This window comes from Herpailurus yagouaroundi, unplaced genomic scaffold, assembly GCF_014898765.1.
Source record: "Herpailurus yagouaroundi ecotype Mexico unplaced genomic scaffold, PumYag 220, whole genome shotgun sequence".
NCBI lineage: Eukaryota > Metazoa > Chordata > Mammalia > Carnivora > Felidae > Herpailurus > Herpailurus yagouaroundi.
Window position 1 is genome coordinate 597107 of NW_024412451.1, and position 25069 is coordinate 622175.

General features: G+C 54.2%; 1 protein-coding gene and 1 long non-coding RNA gene across 13 annotated transcripts in view; one reads left to right on the top strand and one right to left on the bottom strand.

Annotated features, from left to right (window-relative positions):
* Positions 1–25069, top strand: part of POU2F2 (POU class 2 homeobox 2) — a 77160-nt gene that overhangs the window by 39990 nt on the left and 12101 nt on the right. For 2 of the 12 annotated variants that reach the window (XM_040457208.1, XM_040457209.1), the window contains exons 1-6: positions 2378–2467; positions 9873–9938; positions 10031–10065; positions 10205–10261; positions 14180–14296; positions 14561–14839. In XM_040457208.1, the coding sequence (XP_040313142.1) occupies positions 2401–2467; positions 9873–9938; positions 10031–10065; positions 10205–10261; positions 14180–14296; positions 14561–14839 (621 nt within the window). In that variant the 5' untranslated portion in view covers positions 2378–2400. Of the gene's footprint in view, positions 1–1765; positions 1791–2377; positions 2468–3779; positions 4032–9872; positions 9939–10030; positions 10066–10204; positions 10262–14179; positions 14297–14560; positions 14840–25069 lie in introns of those variants that run through there. The other 10 variants (XM_040457216.1, XM_040457217.1, XM_040457214.1 and 7 more) reach the window with 7 other exon arrangements.
* LOC121018517 (uncharacterized) lies at positions 15315–18165 on the bottom strand. Its single transcript, XR_005785210.1, has 2 exons — positions 16067–18165; positions 15315–15576 (listed from the first exon to the last, which is right to left on the bottom strand). It is a non-coding gene; the product is annotated as an uncharacterized LOC121018517 (long non-coding RNA).

A 25069-nucleotide genomic window follows, 5' to 3' on the forward strand; every position in this document is an offset into this window, starting at 1 on the left:
AGCCCTGAGCCCAGCCTGGCCTCCCCTGCGCTGCCTCCCTCCCAGGCTCCCTGCACCCCGAGAGGCCCCCCACTGCTCCCCAGCTCCCACACCCTGCCTGCCTCGCTCAACATGGCTGGAGGCCTCTTCTCTGGCCGAGAGGCCACTATCTGCCCTGCCTGGGCCTCCCATTCCTGGCTGCCAGGGCCTCCCCACCCAGTGGGCCCAAACGCTGCCCCTCTGTCCTCTCCCACCAGGCAGACGTCTCAGACCCATTCTCATTGGACTCCCTGACTCCAAGTCAGGGACTCAGTCAGCCTGGGAGGCAAGAGGGGTAGGGCGATTTCATCCCAAGGGGGGAGTGCTTGAGCCCTTTCCTGGCTCCCCCACTCAGCTACAGACCTGGGAAGGCAGTGCCCAAAATGGGTGGTGCTTCTTTTCGTGCTCACCATAAGGGGCTGACACCCAGTCATGTCCAGAAAGCACGTACCTGACATCGATGACATTGACTGTGTCCGTGGCGGAGTATGGGGGTGGCTTGGTGAGGTTTTGGCCCCCCATAATGTCCTTATGACCTCATTTCCAACCTCCTCAAGACATAAATCCCAAATCCAAACAAAACCTGCTGTGCAAATGCAGCTTCAAGATGAGGCTCCGGTACCCCACTGCCGCCAGACCGCTATCGGGAAGGCCCTTGTGCACAGAAACCCTGCATCTGAAAGACAGAGAGGGGTGGACCAGGAGGCAGGAGGTCTGAGTTGAAGCTGGGTTGATGTCGTGTGGTCTGTGGATCTCCTCAGCGAAACGGTCTTTACGATACGGGGTGTTGTGGAGTGTCGGTAGTTGGGAACTGGCCCCTCTGTGTACAGATGTGAAAAACACTGGTCATTACCCTTGAGTGGGCCTGCCCGCTTGGGTGTGTCTGGATGCACAGGGCCTGTGTGCAGAAGGAAGGGCACCGGGGAAGGTCTGCCTGTGTGTTATATATCCCGAGTTAGTGTGCATGGGTGTGAATGTGGGCACACGTGGCCAGGAGGCGTGCCTGAGCACACATGTGTAGATATGCCCTCGTGCCCACAGGAGGGTGCCCAGGGGTTTCTGTACACAAGAGTTAGGGATGTTGGGTAGGGAGCCTAGGCACACAGAGGAGGGTTCCCGTGTGTCTGCGCGTGGACACATGTGTGTGAAGTGCCGGGGCTCATGTGTAGAAATACTTGAGTGTATGTATACGTTTGGGTGAGTCCAAGCGTCCGTGTGCGCGTGTGGCTTGGGAGTTCTCCTCCAGCGTGGGGCGCGGCGAGTCTCGCGGGGCCCCCGGCGGACAGGCGGCCTGTTTGGAGGCGCCAGGTGGCCTGACAGCCTCGGACCGGGCGCGGGGAAGAGGAAGAGGGCAGCGGGCTCGGCCGCGCCTTTGTCTGCGCCGCCGTGCGCTGGGAGTCCTGCGCCTTTGTGTGACCCTCGCAGGTGTGCGCGCAGGGGTGGGGGTGGGGGGGCGGGGAGGGGAGCGGAGGGAGGGGCTTCCTCCTCCGCAGCCGGCCCCTCCCTCCGGCCTATTGGCTGGGCGCTGCCGCCCTCTGGCGGGCGCGGAGGGAAATGCTGGGCCGGGAGCGCAGTTCCGTGAAGGGCCAGCGGGCAGTCAGTCTGTCAGGGGACCCGGGGCTCCCCTCGCCCAAACCGCCTGGGGCGCCCGCATTTGCCCCTAGTGGACATCTTGCCACTCTGGGCCAAGCGGCCCCTCCCCTTCGCCCTCACAGCCACTGTCCCAGGGCACCGCTTCCTTCTCAGCGGACGGACGCCTCACCTGCGGACAGGTGCGTGGCTGGGTACCTCCCTTTCCACAGCCTTGCGGGACACCCACCGCGAACGTCACTTGCTGTGCTTCTTGGCTTCAATGCTTCTTGGCTCTGGGCCCTTGGGGAAGCCACCTCAGCTCTCAGGTCCTCAATCTTTTCGTCTGTAAAATGGGGCAAATAGTGATCATCTCAAGAGATGATGCCTGTCAGGTGCACCTGTCAAGTCTGGCATTGGGAAAGACCCCAAAAAACTTCTAGCCAGGGTTTAGTGTTGTTGTTGTTGTTGTTGTTGTTGTTGTTGTTGTTGTTGTTGTTATGGGCCCACCCTTTCTCCCAGACCCACATGCCCTGTTCCAGATGTGTTTGCCCTGGTGGAGGCCGCTGAAGGGCTGGGGCAGCTGTTGCAGGAACCTCCTGGAGACCCAGTGGGAGGATTCAGCTCCTCCAGCCTGTTGCCCTCCACCCCACTACGCCCACTGCCCCAACACACACATGATTTGGGGTCCACCGCCTCCTGAGGTGGGCCTTGGGGCCAGAGTATTTTCCCTTCTGAAGGGGGCGGACCCTGTGGTTTCCTCCCTGGGTGACTTCCGGCTGAGAGGGCTTGGCCCCCAGAGAGGGCGGGGAGATGACACAGTTGTTCCCCCAGCCCTGCGGGGCGGGCAGCACGGTTCACTCCAGCATGGGGGCTCCAGGTAAGGGGCCTGGGGCCAGCACCCGCTGCCGGCCCTGCCCTTCCTCCTTAGCCGTCTCCTCTGCACTTTCGCTCGGTACCTCAACAGCTCCCCCGCTCCCACCCTGGGTCCCCGCCCTCAGCTCTTCTGTCCCCTTCCCTTCCACTCCAGACACCTGGGGGCTTCTGTCCTCCCCCCCACCTATCTCCGCTGCAGTGTTCTGAGGGCTCTAGGGGAGGGAGGATGGAGCCCAGTGTTGGTAGCAGGCTCTTCTAAGCAGGACCAGTGGGTGAGGGCTGGGAACACTGAGCTGCAGGGCTTTTGGTCTGTGCGTTTCTGTGCGTGTATATGTGAGTGGTGGTTCTGAGTCCTCTGAGTGTGACTCATGTGTCTGTGTGTGAGGGTCTGTTGTGTGTGGCACTGTGGGCTAGCCTTGGCAATGACCTCTTGGCTCACTGCCTCACTTCATTTGTCCAGATATCACCTCCTCAGGGAGGCCTTCCCTGATCTCCCCGTCTGACTTGGCAACCAATCCCACCATTGTCGGACCCCTTGCCCTGCTCTGTCTTTTCTTTATGGCACTTATCACCACGCAAAAATGTATTATGTGTCAGCTGACTGAGTGAATGTTGTGTGCCGGGCACCCTACAAGGTGATTTGTATTTGTTGGCTCCTTTGGTGAAATGTGTCTATCTCTGCATAATGATAGCTATCTCTCTCAGCAGTGCTGACGGGAGAGTTAAACGAGGTAATACGTGTAAATGCTTAACACGGTGCCTGGACCACAGCAAGCGTCCGTACTTGGTGATTGTTTCATTTGCGGCCATGTAAGCATGACTGTCGGCTTGTGTCACATTTGCGAGTGTCCGTGGGGATGGGTCTTGATTTGGCATGTGCCATCCTACGCGCATCAGTGTATGTGCAGGTATCCCTGTGGCCCTTCAGCAACGTGTATTTATTGAGCACTTTCGTGTTGGGTGTTGGAAACACAACGGAAGCAGGTCTGTCCTCCTGGAGTTCCCAGTGGGAGAGATGGACCTGTTGCCAGAAAGCGGAGGGAGCACAGGCAGAGGGGTCGGAGGCACGGGGAACTGTGGGAGCCCAGAAGACTTGCCCAGCTGGGCCAGTGGGGTGTCAGAGAGGGCTTCCTGGAGGAGGGGATGTCTGGGCTGAGATGTGAAGGATGAGTGGGTATGAGCAAGGCAAAGGAGGTGAGGGAGGGGGTTGACGCGGAGGGAAGACAACTTGCAGGATGGCACATGATTATTTATCGGGGTGACTCTATGTGCAATTATGTATATGTGTGGGTGCACGTGCAGTGTAGATGCAGAGCTCCGAGCTCTGCTCCACCACTGACTCCTCCCTGTCTGGGGTTGAATGGGGGCCTCGTGTGTGCTAGGTACTGAGTTAGACCCCCTACTTGGGATCTCTCACAGAACTGCCCTGCCTGGGAGGCCCGCCTGGGTTCCCTGCCTGGACATGAATGAATACACTGCGTGGCCTTGGCCAGATCACTTGGCCTGCCTGAGCTCAGGGTTTGGGAGTCCCCCCTGGCCATCTCCCAGGATGAGCTGATTCTAGGCATGTGAGTGTCTACACGTATGTGTGTATGTCTGTCTGAGTGACCTGGGTATGGATATGTATGCACACCTGTGTGTGTCTATGTGTCTATCTGTGTATCTGTCTGTGAGTGACTCTGGATGTATGAGTGTGTGCACGTCTGTGTGTATCTGAGTAACTCTGGGTGTTTGTGTGTGTGTGTGTGTGTGTGTGTGTGTGTGTGTGTGTATGTAAACGCAGGTGTGCATGCGCATGTCTGGGTGTGTGTTTTGCATATCTACCCATGTCATTGTGTCTGGGCATATGTCTTCTCTACAAACATCCCAACCCAGGATCTCTGCACACCTGTCCCTGTGTGTGTCTGCATGATCTCTATCCTTGTCTGGGGCCCTGCCTGGCTGAGGCTGTGGTGTGTGTGTTCCGTGGCACAGCTGTGGGGCCACCTCTCTTGTTGTGTCTGCTGCCTGTATCTCCATCCTTCCCTCCTGACAGCTCAGAAGTGTTCACTCCCTTGAGGCCGCTCGCTCGGGGACAGACATGGGGTGGGGGTGGGGGGGGAGGTGCGGTGCTGCTTCTACGGAGGCAGGGACTGGGCCAGCTGGGCCCACAGAGGTTCCCGGCAGCGCAAACCCTGCCCACAGGGGCTCCCAGGCCACAGCCTTGATTGAAGCCGGCTGTGAAGGCAGGAGACCCAGGGGACAGGCCAAGAGGGGCCAGGAGGGGTGAGGGGCAGCCCTTGGGCCCTCTATATTTAGCCCCATTTTCGGTAAGTGCTAACGAGAAGCTGGCCCAAGTCTGCTAAAACCGGCTGGGGGAAATGCAGAGGAGAAGTGAAAGTCCGGAGAGGGAGGGGTAAGGGAGGGGTGGGGAGGGCGGAGGGGACCCAGAGTCCCAGGCCTGAGGCAGTGGGGCAAGCGAGTGTGACCCCAAGGGTGTGGGTAGCCCTGGGTGTGTCTGACCCCAGGATGGTAGGATTCAAGGGGCCCGCTAGGATTCTGCATCGCTTTTTCCTGCCTGGTCCTCTAAAGAGTTACACACTGCCAGGGATGAGAGAAGGGAGGGGTGGCTATGGCCATATAACCAAGCAGCCTTTCTGTGTGAATGAGGCTTTGAGATGGATTTTGGAAGGTGCAGGGAGCTGGAGCATATTAGAATCACCTGGTGGAGGTGGCGGTGGCGGTGGCGGTGGCGGTGGGGGCTTTTCAAAATCCAGATGCCCCGGTCTTACCTTGTCCCAGTGAAAGCAGAGTGTCTGAGTGGGAATAGGCGTCAGTATTTCTCCAGAGCCAGGAGAGAGGGGCCTGGGCCGAGGCTGATAGCCTGTAGGATGGGCGCCTCAGCGGGCCTCTTAAGGGGATTGCCAGTGTCCTAGAGTGTTAAGGCATCATTTGGCTTTGGATCTGTGGTGGAAATGGAGTCCCCTATTCATGCTTGGTGGGGATGATTCTATGAAACCCTTTTCTCAGATTGGGCTCTGATGGGGGAGGAAAGAAAAGCGAGACAGGCTTGGGTGAAGGGCGACACTGGCCATTTTGCCGTCAGCCCAGCCAAATGCCGTGGGGGTGCCCGGCTGTGTGGGAGTCAGGGTCGGGGAAGAATTAGGGACAACTATGGAAACAGAGTGGTGGAGATTTCTCCTTAAGCCATCTTTGCCTCTTCAGCCACTGTCCCTGCAGAGGAGATGTTACCTTAAAGGTTTAGGTGGGAGTTGCTTGGGGATTGGGGCTCAAGGTCAAGGTGGCAGGTGGCAGCAGGGAGAAAGGCTTGTCTGGGTCAGGATTGGGTCCTGGCCTGTCGGAGATTCTTGCATGCATTAGTGTTGTTATGACACCAGCCTGGGCTCTAAGGAGTTCACAGTTTGGGGCAAGGTGAGGCCATTGCCCAGGGAGTCAGGGTGTGTTAGGGGCACGGGGTTCTCAGACAAGAGACACCAACCACCTGAGGAGGCATGGAGGACCTCACAGAGGAGGTGACGTGTGAGCTGGGACCTTAAAGAGGAGCAGGGGTTTGCTCTTAGAGAAGAAAAGGTCACCAGGTGGGGGAAGAGCAGAGCCAAAAGCCTGGAGCGATGGGGGAGATCAGGGCCTCGGGCCCCCCTTGTTCACTCGACCTGCACGTCCTGGGCTGGGCAGTGTTGGGGACCCCAAGATGAGTCAGACCTGCCCTCAAGGGGTTCCCAGTCTGATGGGGGAGACCTGTTGGGGCCCAGATGGCTACAGCCTCTAGGACAGTCACAAGGGGAGACGCTGGGCCAGCAGGAGCCAGGGCGGAGGGAGCCACCGCCATAGACGACAGAACCTGTTCAGGGTCCTGAAGGATGAGTAGGAGGTCGCCAGGTGGCCAGAGTGAGGAACAGCCTTCCAGGCAGAGGGACCAGCCCACACCAAGGCCTCAGGAAATGTGTTAAATGGCAGAGGGACAACAGAACAGAGGCAGGAACAAGTAAGAGAGAGAGGTGCAGGGAGGGACGTTCGGCCAAGATTTATAACCCATTCTTCTAAGCTGGGTGATGCCAGGGACCCAGCAGTGAGTCAGACCCGGCCTGCCTGCCCTCTGGTCTGGTGGGAAAGGACTAAGACACAGAAGGTCACAGCCCTGTGGGCTCAGGGCTAGGACAGTGGGAGGGCATGACCGTGGGAGGCTGTATCATTTTCCCAGGGCTACCATAATGGGGTACTGCAGATGGGGTGGCTTAAACAACAGAAATTCATTTTCTTGAAATCTGGAAGCTGAAAGTCCAAGGTCAAGGTGTCAGTGGGGTTGGTTTCCTCTGAGGCCTCTCTCCTTGGCTTGGGATGCCCATCTTCTCCCTGTGTCCTCACATGGTCTTTTTCCTGTGCATCTGTGTCCCAATATCTACTTCTCATGAGGACACCAGTCATATTGGATTAAGGCCCACCCTAATGGTCTCATTTAACTTAATTACCTCTTTAAAGACCCTATCTGGGCTTTTCTTGAGGAGATAGGGAGCTGTGGAAAGGTTCAGGGCCAGGTTGTAGGCAGGATCTCTCTGGGGAAAGATGGACGACACTAGTTGGAAGGAGGGGCCAGGAAAGGGGGTTGGGGCAGGGGTTTCAGGGATGCTAGACGGGGTGGGATGCCGGACCACGCTAGCATTAGCAGTTGCCTGGAGCTGGGCCAAGTTCAGGGCCATTTAGAGGCAGGGTTAGGCTGGACCTCTGCCTTTGATATCTCAGAGTCAGGAGTGGGGTCTCCACGCCTGGCACCAGCACCTGCTGTGTCCTCCTGTGTCTCTCAAGATCATTATCCACTCATGCCCCTCCTAGTGCCTGGAAATAGGACCTGAGCTCCCGTGGCATCCTGGGCACCTGTTCCCCACACCTCCTTCACCAACCTATGCCTTAGTAGGACTGTGTACTCGTTTGTTTGTTTGTTTGTTTTAGCTTTTAATTTGTGTGTGTGTGTGTGTGTGTGTGTGTGAAAACATACATACAATAAAGTGCTCGAATTTTAAGGGTGCAGCTTGATGAATTTTTACATATGTATAGATAGAACCACAGAGCCACCCGACAGATCATGATACGGAACATTTCCAACCCTCTGCAGACTTCCCCACACCCTTTCCCCGTCAGCATCCCCCCAAAGGTACCCATAATCTGACCTTGGTCACCTGATATCATCTGGCCTGTTTTCTGAGCTTCCCGTAACTGGAATCCTACTGTCTGTCTGCTTTTGTGTCTGATGTCTTTTCCTTGGTGTCATGCCTGCAAGATTCAGCAGTGCGTGTGATTCAGGAGCGTGTTCTTTCTCTTGCAGTGGAGTGTTTCGTTGTATGGGCATACCACATTGTGTTGATCTACTGACGGGCCCTTGGGTTGTTGCCAGTTTGGGGTCATTTCGAAAGGGTTGCTGGGTACATGTGCCCATGGGCCTGGTGGGCAGGATGACCCTCTCTCTCACATGGACACTCGGGAGTGGATGTGCTGGGTCCTGGGGGGGGGGCACCTCCCCAGCTTTCCTGAATTGTGCTTATATCGATTTACACTCCCACCAGCAGTGTGTGACCTGGCTTTTTAATCAGGAATTTTATTTTATTTTATTTTATTTATTTTTTTTTTATTAATTTTTTTTTTTCAACGTTTACTTATTTTTGGGACAGACAGAGACAGAGCATGAACGGGGGAGGGGCAGAGAGAGAGGGAGACACAGAATCGGAAACAGGCTCCAGGCTCTGAGCCATCAGCCCAGAGCCCGACGCGGGGCTCGAACTCACGGACCGCAAGATCGTGACCTGGCTGAAGTCGGACGCTTAACCGACTGCGCCACCCAGGTGCCCCAATCAGGAATTTTAAAGCCGAGCAGCGTTTCATGTCAAGTAACCCTCAATTGCAAAATTCCTGGACATTTTTTTTTTTCAGTTGCTGAGGATGTCCTAGCTACTGTAGCTGGCCTTTTTAAAATACCTTGGGTGCAGAACCCACTTGAGTTGGACAGCCCCTTTGATAGGGTGGCATCGTGTTTTAAGGCAGGGATGTGGAGTGAGTTGTGGGGGAGACCTGCTAGTCAGATTCAGGGTCAGGAGAAAGGTCTGAGGTCAAGCTGGGAGTCAAGGTCAGATGAAGGACTCGGACCATCGGGATAGGAGTTGGGATTCAGGATGCGTAAGGGGATCGAGAACGGATAGGGCAGAAGCCCAGGTTTATGTAGGGTCTACCCGGGTTGGGTTTCCAGTCAGTGTCAGTCAGGGTGAACTTGAATAGGGGTGACAGCTGGAGATGAGGTGGGCGGAAGTCACAGTGGGGTGTTGGCGGGGTGGGGGGGGGGTCCAGTAGACCATAGCAGTCCTGATTAGAAGCGTGAACCCTGGAGTCATGCAGACAGGTGTCCAGTCAGGGCGCCTCTGCTGTCTCACTGGGCTCTTGGGCCCTCACTTTCCTCGTCTATAAAATGGGGGTAATATCAGCACCAACTGTTACTGTGAGCCCTGAATCATCCTTCACACTGTGCTTAGCACTGGTAAACGATCACCTTTCCATTGCCAGCATCAGAGTGTTGTGAGAACAGAGCATCGCTTTGCCTCCATTGCTTTCTGTCCCCGGTGCTAGCTTGCTGCCTGTCACCTCCTGTCATTTCCTGGGTTTATGGGACTGTAGAATGGGATTGCATTTGTACAGTGGGACACCCAGGCTGGATTGGGGTGTGCAGTTGGGATTCAAGGCTGAAGTCCAGATGAGGCCTAGGATTAAGTCCAAGGACCAGGTCAGGGGCAGAGCTGGATGCAGTTGGAGTCAGTCGGAGTTCAGAGGTCAGAATGGGGCTGCTGGGCCCCGTGTGCCGAATGCGAGAAGGGAGGCCAGGAGCGGGAGGCCGGGTGGGAGTGAGGTGTGGACGGGAACGTTGTGGGCTGGAGGAGGGGCAGAGATCAGAAGACTCACTCCTTTGGGGACGCTGCAGTCCTTCACACCCCCAGGCCCCACTCAGAGTGGAAAACATGTCTCACCCGAAACCTGGTGAGGCAGGACGGGCGCGCCTCGGGAGGAGGCCCAAGGTTGACTCGCTCCTGTGGAACATCACCCACCTCCTCCTGGGCACCGAAGCCTTCTCACGACCACCGGCTACCTCCCACCCCGCCCCAGGCCTCACGGGAGGTGGCCCTCCCTGTGCCACCTTCTGCAGGGGTGAAAAGGATCAGGCAAGACCCCCAAGGCCTGAAGGCCCTTTCTTGTCCTGCCAGAGGAGGGCAGAGGCCCAGTAAGGAGGGCATGCCTCCTCAAAGAGGCACTTGCAAGGTGGCAGGGGGTGCGGGGGATTTGGGGAGAGGCTGGGGTGGTGCTGGAGGGGGGGCCCCGAGAGCCCTCCTGGCTTCCCCCCTCTCACCCCACTTACATGCCTCTTCTGTCCCCAGAAATAAGAATGTCTAAGCCCCTGGAGGCCGAGAAGCAAGGTCTGGACTCCCCGGCAGAGCACACAGGTGGGTGGGGAGAGCAGAAGCCCCGCATGGTGGGGGAGCTGCGGGGATGTGGGGGGCACAGGTGACACCTCACTCTTTCCCTCTTGTTGCAGACACTGAAAGAAATGGACCAGACACTAACCATCAGGTCCGGAGGGAGTGGATGGGCAGGAGGGGTGGGGTGGGGGAGGAGGGAACAGAGGTGGCCCCTGTGGGCGAGGGGCGGGGTGTCAGAAGCTGCTTCATCTCATTCGTCCCATTCCCCTAACCCAACTTTTTCTTCACAGAACCCTCAGAATAAGACCTCCCCATTCTCCGTGTCCCCAACTGGCCCCAGCACCAAGGTAAGCACCTATCAGAACCGCCAGGATGGGGGAACCGGGAGGGTGTCCTGTTGGGTGGTGGTTGGTATCGGGGATGGGGTGCCACGCACCTTTGTGGGCCTGGGGCCTGAAGGGCACGGAGCCCCAATAACTCGGTGACAAGGCTCCTCTGGCTCCTTCTCACACTCAGGCTCCCGCCCCAGGCCTGTGACTCACCCAGGCTCCTTCCCCTTCCCTGGGGGGGTGGGGGTGGCCAGGGAAATCCCCCCCAGAGCCCCAGGGCGATGAACAACAGGAAGCTGAGGCCCCGCCCCCATCCCAACTTCCCTGACAGGGGCCTGCCCCACCCCAGCCCCCCAACACACACATTCAGGGGCCAGCCAATGGAGGAGGGTAAGGGGGGGGGGGCAGACCCAGTAAGAATGGCTAAGGATGATGGGGTATCTGGACGTGGCCAGACAGAACAGATCCCTAATCCACATGGGGCCCTGCCTGCTGCTGGGCATCGTTGGGCTTTCTGAGGTGTCTGGGGCCCAGGTCTCCACGCTCCAGCCTGGTGGAGGCAGCTGCAGGTCCAGAGGCCTGAAGGCAGCATGTAGGGCACGCGCCGGGTGGTCCTCGGAAGGACTGCTGACCCTGGCCAAAGGCAGCAGAGGGATGGCATTGGGAGCCGAGAGCTACTCTGTGACCATGGGAAAATCACTGCCCACCCCCCACCACCGCTGGGCTTCTCAGTTTCCTTTTCTCTAACATGGGGGCTATCAGATTGGATGGGCTCTGGGGCCCCGGGTGCAGCTTTGTGGGTGGGTATCTCGTGCTGAGTGAGTTGGACAGGGCCCAGGGGAGAAGGGGTCTGGCTCTGGCCTCCTTCCCTCTGATCTCGGGCACAGTTCTGGCCTTAGCTCTTGGAGCAGAGCATATGTCCATTACCCCCACCCTCTCCTTCCCCAGCTGCATTTTTTGCAGCCTCTCCTAGTCCCACCGCAGCCCTGCTTCTCCGTGGGGAAACCAGTGGGGCCCTGGGAAGGAAGGATTCTCACTGCTCTTCCCCAGCCTGGACCCTGGTTCCCGGAGAAAGCCCGAGGCAGAGAGGGCTTTGGCCTCTGACTCCAGGCCTCTGTCCACACTACGTCCTGTTCTCCATCTCACTCGGCCTCTTCTGTCTTAGTCTTTCCCCAACTTCAGTGATTCATGTGCTCCCATCACGATTTCAGACACATCCATACACCACTGTGTACCATTACTTACATCACAATTTTGTTAATTGGCTTCATTAAAAAAAATATTTTATTATGGAAAATGTGAAGCAGATAACAAAGGAGGAAAAAAAAAAGAGTAGCATGAAAATAACCCCCAGGTACCCATCAATCAGCTTCAACAATTTTCAGCTCATGAACTGGCTTGCTTTTTCAACAGCTGAAATACATTTTTTTTAGCGGAAATTTCATGAATGGAAAACCAGAATCACTTGCCATGGAAATAAATACAGTGATTAAAAAAATTTTTTTTTTTATGTTTATTTATTTTTGAGAGACAGACAGAGCGTGAGCAAAGGAGGGGCAGAGAGAGAGGGAGACACAGAATCCAAAGCAGGCTCCAGGCTCTGGGCTGTCAGTACAGAGCCCAACGCGAGGCTTGAACCCACAGACAGTGAGATCATGACCTGAGCCGAAGTCGGATGCTTAACCGACTGAGCCCTCCAGGACCCCAGTGATTTTTTTTTTTAAGTAATATCCACGCTCAATGTGGGGCTTGAACTCATGACCCCAAGATCAAGACTCAGTGTCTTTTGACTGAGCCAGCCAGGTGCCCAATACAATGATTATTAAAATGTACCCAGAGACTCTTGCCTGTCAGGTGTAAGCCTGAGGGCTTTCCTTCTTTCCTTAAAAAGGGAGATGAGTCATGCTGGGGACAAGGCCTTAGAGCCATCCTAGCACCTAATGGAGACTTTCTCAAGAGAACCAGAAGGAATGAATGAAAGAAACCTGAAAGAGGACCAATATTCTGACCATGTTGGTGAGGGTTTTTTTTGTTTTTTTTTTTTGGTTTTTTTTTTTTTAACATTTAATTAAAATGTGACATACACAGAGATCTTCAATGTATGGCTCTGTGGATTTTCACAAACTGAACACCCATGCAGCCAGCACCAGATCAAGAAGCAGAACATGACCAGACTTCCAGAGGCCCTTGATTCCCTGCCGGGGACGGCCACTGGCCTGGCTTCTAACGCTCATGGTGGTTTGATGCATCTCGGCGCCCCTTAAACTTCCTGACGTTTGTATCCATACCCTGGGACACTCCACTCACCCTCTGTTATTTGGCCTTTTCCCCGACCTCTGTCTGTCTCAGTCTGCATTCCAAATGCCACACCCCTGCCAAGCTGTTGGGTCACCTCGCAGCGGTTGCTTTCTCTCTCTGGACTCCCTTTTGCAAAATGGTGCTGGGCCATCGGGCTGAAGGATTAGGGATCATCCTTTCAGCCCGGTGTCCCCTCTGGGCCTGAGTGTGTGATTCTTCAAGGCATACCTCCTCCTACCCCCACACGTCCTTTACCAACAGCCCAATCAGGCAAGTCCACCGTGGTCTGGCTTTCTGTCTAGGAGAGGAGGAAGGCCAGGACTGTGTCAGTCTGTCCTATGAGTTTGATGCGAGAGGCATCCACATCCCACACCGAGATGAAGGAGGGGCTCAGTGGACTTCTGGGGTGGAGGCTGAACGGTGGCAGCATCTGGGCCACATCTGGCCCTCATATGTGCTTTGCTGGTCTTGCCAGCGATTTTGGTTTGTTTTTAGGTTTTTTTTTTTTTTTTTTTTTTTATTTATTTTTTATTTATCTATCTATCTATCTATCTATCTATCTATTTTTATTTTAGAGAGAGAGAACAAGCAGGGGGGAGGGGCGCAGAGAGAGAGAGAGAGAGAGAGAGAGAGAGAGAATCCCAAGCAGGCTCTGCACAACAGCAGAGTACCGATGGGATCATGACCTGAGCCGAAATCGGGAGTCAGACGCTCAACCCCCTGAGCCACCCAGGCACCCTGTGCTTTTGTTCTCGATTTTAAAATGAGTGATTGGTGGGAGCAGAGTGGGAGCTGGGCAAGCTTCTCCTTCGGGAGGGCTGCACACCCTGCCAGCGTACCCCATCCTCATCTGCCCGGGTCACCCATTTGCACTGTCTGCCTGTTTCCACACTCGTTTGAATTCCAGACCCATGTTCTAAGGTGGTGATTTTTTTTTTAATAACCTGAGACCCTTTCTTCCAGCGAAGTCTTACTCCATTAATAAGAGATGCACCTGTAGGGGCGCCTGGGTGGCGCAGTCGGTTAAGCGTCCGACTTCAGCCAGGTCACGATCTTGCGGTCCGTGAGTTCGAGCCCCGCGTCGGGCTCTGGGCTGATGGCTCAGAGCCTGGAGCCTGTTTCCGATTCTGTGTCTCCCTCTCTCTCTGCCCCTCCCCCGTTCATGTTCTGTCTCTCTCTGTCCCAAAAATAAATAAACGTTGAAAAAAAAAATTAAAAAAAAAAAAAAAGAGATGCACCTGTAGCTAATGCAGATGAGGGGTGTGGGACCCAGAACTCTGCCCTTTGATGTTCCGAGTCCCCTGCTGGCACATTTCCCATTTTACAGATGGGGAAGCTGACCCCCCAGAGGGGAAAACTGCTCCCCAAAGGTGATCCTCTTCCTGTAGGGGGTTTGGGTGCAGGGAGTGTGTTAGCCTTATGTGATTGCTGAGGACACTGAGGCCAGAAAGGTGGCCTAAGACCCCCGGCCGGTCAGTACAGGGTCTTGCCTCTATACCCCGGTCCACTCCTCCTCTGCCGGCCGGCCCCGGGCTGCTGTTGCCACACACGTGCCCTCTCTTTGGTTCACAGGTGGGCATTCTCTCTGGCCTCCACTTAACATTCTGGGGTCCCGGACCCTGCCTCTCTCCCCCCCAGATCAAGGCTGAAGACCCCAGTGGCGACTCAGCCCCCGCAGCACCCCCGCCCCCCCAGCCAGCCCAGCCGCATCTGCCCCAGGCCCAACTCATGTTGACAGGCAGCCAGCTAGCCGGGGTAAGTACTTGGGGAAGCACGGGCACATGGGCAGAGACCAGCCACCCCCACCTGTTACAGGACCGGTGGCATGGGGTGTCCCGCTAGGACTGCGGCCGCGCTCTCGCGCCTGCCTCCTGTCCCCCTCAGTCGTCCTGCAAGACTTGTGCCCTAACCTGCTTGGCTCAGGCACTAACCCCTCTCTGCCTTCTCTGCTCCTCCCCACACCCCTCCCCCGGCACCCCACCCCCCCTGCCGCCTGCCCCCCACCCCCCACCCCCGCAGCTCACGGCGCTGATGCCGGCTCAGCAGCAGCTCCTCCTGCAGCAAGCCCAGGCCCAGCTCCTGGCCGCAGCCGTGCAGCAGTCCAATGCCGCCGCGGCCGCTGCCGCCGCCTCCTCCACCTCCTCCTCCTCTTCCTCCTCCTCCTCCTCTGCCTCCTCCTCGACCTCGCAGCCCCCGGCCTCCTCTGGGGGAGGCGACCTGCCGCCACCACAGCCTGCCAGCCAGCCCCCCGGGACCCCACAGCTCACCCTGTCCCAGCCCATCCAGCTCACAGCACAGGTAAGGGCAGCCCCGGGGGGGGCCCACGGCCTCCAGCGGACGATGCACAGAAGCCCGGCATGCAGGGGGCCGGCCGGTCCACAGGGGCCGACCGTTGGGACCACCGGTGTGTGCCAGGCAGTTCCCAGCAACCCCAGGAAGCCTTGGGGGATGCTGCCCCCCATGTCTCGGTGGGGGAAAGCGAGGCTCAGAGGGAGAACATCCCCCGTGTGATGGAGTGTCCAGCTAAGCGCTTTCTGTGTATCTTGGTGGGGGTTCGTCCTCTGTTTACAGCTGAGGAAACCAGGGGACTCACCCCCGTGGAAGGGTGCCCATGTGGGCACAAAAAGGAAAGGCTGAGACTCTGAACTAGTGCCCGAAAATGTGTGCCCTGGAGGATCCAGTGAGAGACTCTCAGAACGGGGGCCTGTGGCCACTGGGTCAGGGAATGCTGTGTCCTCTCTGGCCATTCTGGAGACTTTGGGTACACACTGAATCATGAGTTAGTGGCTGTATTTGTTTCCTGCGGCTGTCATGACAAAGCCCCACAAACTGGGTGGCTCTAGGGAGAACCCCTCTTTGCTTCCTCTAGCTTCTGGAGGTACCAGAAATCCTTGGTGTTCTCATAGCTGGATCGCTCCAATCTCTGCCTCCATGGTCATATGGCCACCTTCTCTCTGTGCACGTCTGTCTCTGTGTTCACACTTCCCACCGATCACTGGATTAGGGCCCAATGACCTCATTTACTTTGATTACATCTGCAAAGACTGTGTTTCCGAATACGGTCATTTACTGGCACTGGGAGTTAGGACTTCTGACGTATCTTTTGGAGAGCCCTGATTCAACCCATGATAGTGGCCAAAAAATTTCCCATAAGGATAGTCGGCAGAACAGAGTAGGAGTTGAGCAGGCTTCCCCTCCTGACAGGCCTGCACTCTCCACCCCATTCACACTTGCCCCTGTCACCCATTTGTGCTGTCTGCCTGGGTTCTGTAAACATTTGAGTCTGTAGCCCGTGTTCCAGGGCAGTGAAGGTCCTGAGAAGTCCTGCAGCAAGGAACCTTGTTTGACTTCCCTCAGCCCTGTGTTTCCCACAATGGCTGCTCCTTGGGTTGCTTTTCTTTCTCTCTACCCACCCCTTCCCATGAAACCCCAGGGCCAGATGCTGTCTACACAGAGGTGTCCAGTACCCATAAGGTTGTTCCCTTGACAGAGTTCAGCTTCCAGCAGGCCCGTTCCACTACTTACCAACGCTTCCATGTGAGACCGTCCTTAACGCTGAGCTGGTATCTGCCTTCTTAGGGCTTCCTGCCTCCGGGCCTGGTTCTGTAGAGACACACACAGCAATCTGTGCCCGCTGCCCTGTGACGGCTCTTCCAAACTTAGCCTCACAATGGCTGGCTCGCCATGGTGACTGTAACTAGAGTCTGGCAGGTGCTGTACTAACGGTGACCTCCTTGAATCCACAAATCCTCATCCTGGCCGAGGTCACCCGGTGAGCACAAGGGGCAGGATAGCCCTGCAGCCAGGCCTGGGAGTCCAGGGCTCTAACCATAGGACGCAGGGCCGCTGCCTTTAGCTATTGTCCCCAGCTTTCCCACTCTGGCCACCAGAGACCCCAGCAGCAGGAGGTTGCCTCACAGCACATGCAGTTAGTTCTTCACGGAGCAACACCAAGGCTTGGGGCTCCTCACTGGGTCTCAAGTATCAGTGCCCCTGCTCTGTTCTCCTTTCTACCTGGAAGTCAACTCCCTCTCTTTACCTGGACAGCTCCTCTTCAGCCTTTAAGCCTCAGCTTGGGAGTCCACACCTCCAGGAAGTTTTCCATGACTTTCCTCCCTCCAGCTGGTTTATAATCTCCTGCCTCCTGCCTCCTGCCTCCTCTGAGGGTCCCCAGCCCTTTCCTCTCCTTCTGGCCCTAATCACCAGTGCTGTGTCTGAAGATGCCTGAGGAAATATCTGTGGAAGGAACAAAGGCCACAGGGAGGGGGAGGGAGAGAGCCACCCAGTGCAAACCGGCCAAGCCATTCCCCCTTGGGAGCAGGAGGCATTCCTTCTGTTTGTAAACTCCTAGAACCACCTCCCCCAAGTTCCCTGCGACCCAAGGACCCAGCGACCCAGGCTGTAGCAAGCTAGTCCTCTGCCACCTGCTGTTCCGCCCAGTCTCTGATTCTCAAGGACGCCTCCTCTAACCGTCCTGCCAACCCCTTCCTCTGGCTCCTCCCTCCCCAGCTCTGATCTGCTCAGTCCTGTTGTCTGCAATTGCAAAGCCAGGACCAAGAGTTTGTTTTCTGGGAGTTCTGTCACCCTGTGACCTCATTTCCCCAACAGACGAATGTTTATCCCCAGTTCCAGGCACCATGCCGACCAGGAACAACCCGGAACGTGGGTACCACATTCCTCCTGTGTTACTGCCTCCCTGCATCCACAGCCATTCCACCCCTGGGCTTGACCCCTCTCCTCAGTCTATGTCTCTTGGGCCTGCCAATTCTACTTCCCATGACTGCTCAGCTCTGTCCTATGGTCATTTCACAGACATTTCCTAGCCCCCTGTGTGTCAGGCCCTGGCGGGAAGCTAAAGACTTAGAAGTGACTCAGACCCTTCCTTGCCCCCTAAAGGCTCCCAGTCTTGTAGGGAAACACACACCAATGAACCACTAAGAAATGTTTTACTTGAAAAATGCTAAGAAAGTAAAAAACACCCCTAACCCTATCACTTTAAAATTACATAATGTACTAAGGGAAAGTCCCCCATCCGTCCCTGTAACACCAGCTTCCAAAGTAGTGTCAGTTAAACAGTTTGGCAGGAATCTTCCCTGCATTTTCCTAGCTAGTACAGAGAAAGGGACAATTATAACACACTTTTATAATTTGTGTGTCCAGTGCTCAGCATGATGCTTTCCACCAAAGGGGCCACCTGGATGTTTACTGAATCAATGAGGGATGTTTTGCTGCAGCTTTTCAATCAAGGGTAGGGAAGACATCTCTCCAGGGGAGTAATTCAGACTGTCTGGGGTAGGGGTAGACATTGATTGAAAATTTACATTAACTGTTAAAACATCATTTTGTATTTGGAAGGGAATAAAAAAATCCCTATTTTCATAATATGACTATGGCAAATAAAGCTCGACAAGATCTTTTAGGCTAGCAGGCCCTACTGAACAAAGGTTTCCCAGAGAAACCGACTGGGTGTGGTGGGAGTGTGGGAAAAGACAGGTGACCTGTGCCTGAGGGAATCAGAGAAGGCTTCTTGGAGGAGGTGGTGCCTGACCTGAGCCCGGACAAGTAGGAGTTTACCAGGTATACGTAGTGGAGAAAGCTGTTTCAGGCATGGAAGGTAAAATGAGAGAGTAAGGGCGGGGGGGGGCGGGGCGGGGGGGGGGGGGGCCGGCAGTGGAAGACAGCGCAGGATGAGCTAGGAGGGGTGTCAGCTAGACCAGACTCCCCTCCAGGTGGCTGAAGACGTAGAAGGGGATATTTGGCTCAGATCACTGAAGAGGCCCAGCCCCAAACTCTGTCTCTTTTTTCATTCTGAGGCAGGCAGAATGGGTGCCGGCACTTTTAGACTTGTTCCCACCGACCAGGGTTGAGTTAGTGTCCTCAGCCACTGCCCCCCAAGGAGGTAGGGTCAGCCCACTTGGGCCATGTGACCTGAGAATGGGGGAGGGCCAGTCCCCAAGAGGAAGAGATGGCTCCTGAGGCTTGGAGAAGGGGCAGCAGGTGCCAGGGCAGCCAAACCCGGAGGCGTGTCGTCAGTGTACCCACAGGCCCCTGGCGGCCAGGAGCTGGGCCGAGGCGTACCAGTCACTCCACAACTGGTTGGGGTCTGCTGTTGCTCATCTATCCTGGAATTTTAACAGGACGCAGCACGGGATGTAACACACAATGTGCATGTAGGTGTTTCTTCTCCCCGTCAGATGGGTCTCAGCTTTTTGGTGTCCCGCCCCAATCTCTGGGACTTCCTGGGCTCCACGTGGCAGGGCCAACCTTTGGGGGACGGGGGCACACAGAGAATCCCACACTAGAGACAGGCCACCTCTGTCCATATCCCTTCCCTCCAAACTTTAGGGCTTCCTGTAGGGAAGTGCCTGGAATGACAGTCATTCACGCATTCATCCAGCACTTATTAAGCACCTTGTGTATGCCAGGCGCCCGTTTGTGGCCCCAAGGGGACAGCTGTGAACAAGGCAGCAGTGGCTGCCCTTGAGGACCTTATGTTCTAGTAGGGAGCAGAGAGTAAACAGGTAAACAAACGAGCAAAACAAGACCATTTTAGAGGAAGCGTACTAAAGAAAATGAAGTGGGCTGGTGTCAGAGAGGGAGGAGGCCACTCTTTTTTTTTTTTTAATGTTTATTTATTTTTGAGACAGAGAGACAGAGCATGAATGGGGGAGGGTCAGAGAGAGGGAGACACAGAATCCGAAACAGGCTCCAGGCTCTGAGCTGTCAGCACAGAGCCCCACGCGGGGCTCGAACTCACGGACCGCGAGATCATGACCTGAGCTGAAGTCGGACGCCTAACCGACTGAGCCTCCCGGGCGCCCCAGGAGGCCACTCTTAATGGGGTGGCCAGGGAAAGTTTCACTGACAGGGTGGCCTTTGAAAGCTGAGGTCTGAATGAGTCAGTCATGAAGAAGCCATGGGGAGAACTTGGGGAAAGGCAACAGCAAATACAAAGGTCCTGAGGTGGAAAGCAGCTTGACATCAGGGCACAGAGGAAAGTGGTATGGCTAGAGCAGAGCAAGTGAGTGGAGGACAAGTTAAGCGGCGAGGGGGAGGCAGGCGGGACCAGGTTTTGCAGGGCCGTGTAGGGCAGATCAAGGAGTTTGGAATGTTTACCAGGGAAACATTGACGGGAAGCTGTTGGGGGTTTTAAGCAGGTGGGTGGCAATGACCCCACTGACCCTCTCCACAGCTCCCTCTGGCTGCCACGGGGAGAATGGACTGTGGGGGACCAGAGTAGAAGCGAGGGGCCCAGTGGGAAATCCTTGCAGCGATGCAGGTGGGAGATGAGGGTGATGATGGGGGTCTGGGATGCTATTTTATACGGATAGGATAGATGAAGGATGACTCCTAGGATTTGGGCTTCAGCAATCAGATGGTGGTGAGGGAGCTTCCTGAGTTGGGGAAGACAGGGGAGGCACAGTATGATTTGGAGGGCTGGAGTAGGGATCCAGGAGTTTCCCTTTGGACACAGCAGGGTATAAAGAGTCTATTAATCATCCACGTGGAGACATCAGATAGGCAGACGGACATCTGAAGCTGAAGCTCAGTGGAGAGGCTGGGTGTGGACAGCTCACAGCTGCCGGGCAGAGGATGGGGCTTCCTGCCCTTGAGAGTTCATGATCCGGTGGGGTGACGTGGGGGGAGTGACATGGGGGTGCAGGGCTAGCAAACGCTTGTGCTCGGGGAGCGTGTTGTGATTTCCCAGACACCTTGCAGATGCTAATATTACTCGGGCCTCAGAGCAATCCTGTAAACAGTTAGACATTATTAACCCCATTTTGTAGATGAGAAAACCGAGGCCCTGAGAAAGGTGTGACTCAGTAATAATGACTACCATTTACGCAGGCCCACTTCAGTGAACAGAGATCGGGCTAAACACGCTATGTGCATTGTCACACTGAATTCCTTTAAGAGCCCCGTGGGGTAACTGAGACTTAAACAGGGGAAGGGGTGCCCAGGGTCCCACAGTGTGTGAAGGACAGTCAGGTTTCCAGGCCTGTGCACTGTCCCCCTATATAGTTAAGGAGGCCGAGGCCCAGAAGAAAGAGCTGGCTTCCCCGAGTCACACAGCTAGAAGCAGGCAACAGGGCTGAGACTCAGAACCCTCAGGTTCCCAGCCGGCAGGGACCCTTGCACCCCTCTGACTTCCCTCCCACCCGATGTGGGAGCTCCCGTGGCACAGTTCCGGGCAAGTGGGGGTGCAGTTTCTCCCCAGTGGCTCCCAGAACAGGTGTTCTCTGCCTTCCCACGCAGCCCACTCCACCACCGGGTGCCCTGACATGGCTCAGAGGGTCGGGAAGCCCATCCTCATACTGAACACGACTGATGATAATGTAGTTTACGTGGTCCCCAGACACCCCCTTCCTGTCCTCCCTGCTATGGACTTGACAGCTGTCCATGTCTTGGAATGGGGTGTCCAGAACTGGCCATGGTTTGCCATCTCAGGGGTGACTGCTGAGTGAAACGCAGACAGCATCCCAGGCTGGGTGGCTGCCAGAGCATGTGTGGGGGCCTGCAGTTGGGGGATGGGGAGTCTGCCCTGTGCGCTGGAGTGAGGCGCTGCACCTGGGCCCACGCGGCCCAGTTCCTTTTAAAGGTTTTCTCTCCACCTCCCTCCACCCCCAGGTGGAATTGAGTCCAAACGGGAAAATGGACAATTGCCCTCCGGTTCACCCGTGAGTCACGTAAACTGTCAGTCTTTCTGCCCAACTGTGGCCAAGATCTCAGTGCGTCAAAACGCAGCCAGTCTGCTCTGAGACTCCACCGGTCTGTCCTAGGTTTTACTCATTCACTCATTGGAAATTCACTGATGGCCTGCTGGGTGCCTGTACTAGGGTGGAGGTGATCAGAACGCAGTGATGAACAAGAAACCCAAGAAACCATCTCTTCCCTTTTCAGCGTTGGCGGGGTGTGCTAGTTTTTCTCACAGGTTAGGGACAGAGCCACTAAGTATCTTGGCCAGGGGCCCTTCCCCGGTTCTCTCCACTTCCTCTAACCTCTCTACCAGCTTGACTTGGTCGTAACACGCCCCCAAGTGGCTTCAGATTGCTCACTGCCTGTAGATTGTGGAGAAATGGGGCCTCCTACTGGCTAACCCCAGTCCTGAGACAGCACAGCACCCAGAATCTTCTCTCTTTCTCCCATTCTGTAATTTCTTCAGTCAGCAAATGTTTAGTGAACATCCACTATGCCCAGGCACCTTTTTGCATGGAGAATGCAGTGAGGAATAAGGCAGACAAGTCTGTGCCCTCTCCAAGCTGGTGCCTGCTCATAGCTGATAATTGCTATAAAGGAAGGAAAAGAGTATGATGTAATAGACATTGAGGAGAGGAAGACTCATCAAAGCAGGTAGAGAAGGGAGGCTTCTCTCAGGAGGGGGCATTTTACAGAGACTTGAATGATGAAGAGGGGCCAGTCATGTGCAGATCAAGAAGGGGGGGGGTGGACAGCATGTGCAAAGGCCCTGAGGTGGGAACCTCTTCTGGGTTCAGTAACAGGAAGGACACTAGTGTGACTGGCTTAGAGTTAGGGAGTGAGAGTTGTGAGAGACAAGGAAGGCGGGGTCATGCAGGGTCAGGGCAAGGAGTTGAATTGTTTCAAATGTGATAAAAACCAGTAGAAGCTTTATTGTTCAATTAACATTTCAGAACAGGAACCTCCTGGAGGGGGCTGTGGATAGAATTCCAGGGAGTCCGTGAACTTGGATGGGAAAAGCTTATGTCTCAATTTTTTCTATCCTCTAACTGCAAATGTTGAATTTCCTTCTATTATGAATATAGACAGCAGACCACAATAGCATTAGCAGTACTTGGACTTTGTATAAGTATTTGGAAAATGGAATACAAAGATATTTTGATACACTTGTCACAGATCCCTTAAAATAATTGTTTTCGTTCATCATCATTTTGAAATTACAGTAGTCATCAGATGTACTGCTTGACCTTGTTATTTAATGTGCTGTAAAGAAACCCAAAGATTATTATTATCTATTCAAAATGTTTGATGATTTTTTCAATACAGTTGATTTCCTATGAAATCCTATGTATTTCATTTTATGCACTTTTAATTAAAAATTTTAATATTTATTTTTGAGAGACAGACAGGGTGTGAGCCAGGGAGGGGCAGAGAGGAAGGGAGACACAGAATCCGAAGCAGGCTCCAGGCTCTCGACTGTCAGCACAGAGCCCAACACGGGGCTCAAACCCACGAACCGCGAGATCATGATCTGAGCTGAAGTCGGACGCTTAACCAACTGAGCCATCCAGGCTCCCCGTTTCACGCATTTTTTTTTTTTTAACTCTGAGAAGGAGCCAGTAGGTTTTGTCAGACACCAAATAATTCAGAGCACAAAAAAGTTTAGAACTTTTAGCACTTGAAGGTATATCGGATGGTGGAGAGGAAGGGACGGAGAGTGTCGGGACTGATCCCTAAGTTTCTGGTCTGAGTAACAGTGAATGGGGGTGTGTTTGGGTTTTTCATTTGGGCTTCTTACCATGAGACCTTTTGCAAATTGGGTGCATTTCCCCCTCCCTTTTCTTCTCCCTGCTGATTCAGAAAGAAATCTGCAGACACCTCTCTTTTAGACGTCTGGGGAGAAAGTGGGATTTTCACTGAGTCACACTAGGGAGACAGAGTAGTTAACAAATATTGCAATCAGCAAGCTAATCAGAAGAACACTGGTAATAAGACTTTATTTCTGGCTTTATTCTTGGATTCAGTTCAGTGTGCATTTAATGGGGGCTTGCCAGACTGTGTTGAGGGACAGGGATGCAAGAAAACTAAGACATAGCCTCTGCCTTCTCGAGTTTCAGTGTAGCAGAGGGAAAACTGTATATAAGCAAATGCATTGCAGTTTAGAGCAGGGTGGGTTCAGTTTGTGGGGCCTGATGTTTATATGAGTTACAGGGCCTTAATTTTTTTTTTAATGTTTATTTTTTTTTGAGACACAGAGCTCAAGTGGGGTAGGGGCAGACAGAGGGAGGGAGACACAGAATCTGAAGCAGGCTCTAGGCTCTGAGCTGTCAGCACAGAGCCCGACATGGGGCTCGAACCCACAAACTGTGAGATCGTGACCTTAGCTGAAGTCAGACACTCAACCAGCTGAGCCACCCAGGTGTACAGGGCCTTTCAGAGAAAAAGAAGACAAAATTATGAAACCAAAATTAGGTATGGGGACTGGGAAGGGTTCTTTGTAAAGGGAAGGGGCTGAATCCCAAGCTTCACTCACTTGGGGGCCAGGCCTCATGTGGAAGGGAGGCTGCCACGTGAGTTATCAGGTGGAGGAGTCTTGGAAGAGAAGGCAGAATGGACAGTTTCAAAGGACAGAGTATTGGGACTTCAAACCCCTTAAGCCGAATTCTTAGATGACTGGCAGCTAGAGTGACAAAGCAAGAGGTCAGGAGCATTTGGGTACTCTGTCCACTTTCCGAAGCACCCGGAGAAGGCAGAAGCCTTTGCAGTAGACAGGGAACTGCCTCGAACAGTCGAAACAGGAATGGTTGGAGAAACAGGGATGTTGGGCAGAAGTGACTATTCAATTGGGTCAGTGGGTGTGGGACAGCTTTATTTCTTTATGTAGGCTAGGTAAATGTTCAAAACTCGAGATACGGAAGGATTTACAGTCTTGCCAGTTTCTGGTGTAGTTTTCCAGGTATAGTCTACGCATACCCAGGGAATACCTAGATATACTTTAAAACACACATACACACACACACACACACACACACATACACACAGCAGCACATCATACCCTCTGTCATGCCTCTTGAGCTCTCCACTCAACAGGACATCTTGGAGACTGTTCCATATCAGGACACAAAGAGTGTCCTCCTTCTTTTTCATGAATGCATAGTATTGCACCATAAAGATCCACCCTAATTCATTTACCTATTCCCCACTGCTGTGCATTCAGCTTGTTTCCACTCTTTTGCTAAAACACTGCAGGCCGCTAGGAATATCCTTCTAGAGAGATTACTTTGCACAAGTGTGAATGTATCTCTAAGATAAATTCCTAGAAGTGGAATGGGTCAAAGGGTATATGCCTTTGTAATTCTGACAGACATTGCCAAATTATCTTCTCACCAGTGACACCTAAGAGTGTTTGCTTCCTCATACACCCCGACACAGCATGTTATGCACTGCTGCTGTTCTCTTTGTTGATCCGATAGGAGGAAAAAAAAAAAGTATCTCAGTGCAGTTGTAGCCATATTTCTCTTCTTGTGAGTGAATCTGAATATTTTTTCATTCATTTGTATTGAATGTACTTTGTATTTGCTGGGCAATCACCAGACCTGTTGGCCAGATTACTATTGGATTGTTAGTTATTTTCTTATTGATTTGTAATCACTCTTTATATGTTGAAGAAATGAACCCATTTGTGTCAAGTTACTTGTGTTTTTCCTCAGCTTGTTTACTTCCTAGGACATTAAATTGGTCTTTGGAATAATAATAGCATTGGGAGGAATTGAGGGTCATGACTCATCCCTCTGTTTCCCCGAAGGCAAAATAATGTCACTCTAAGTGACA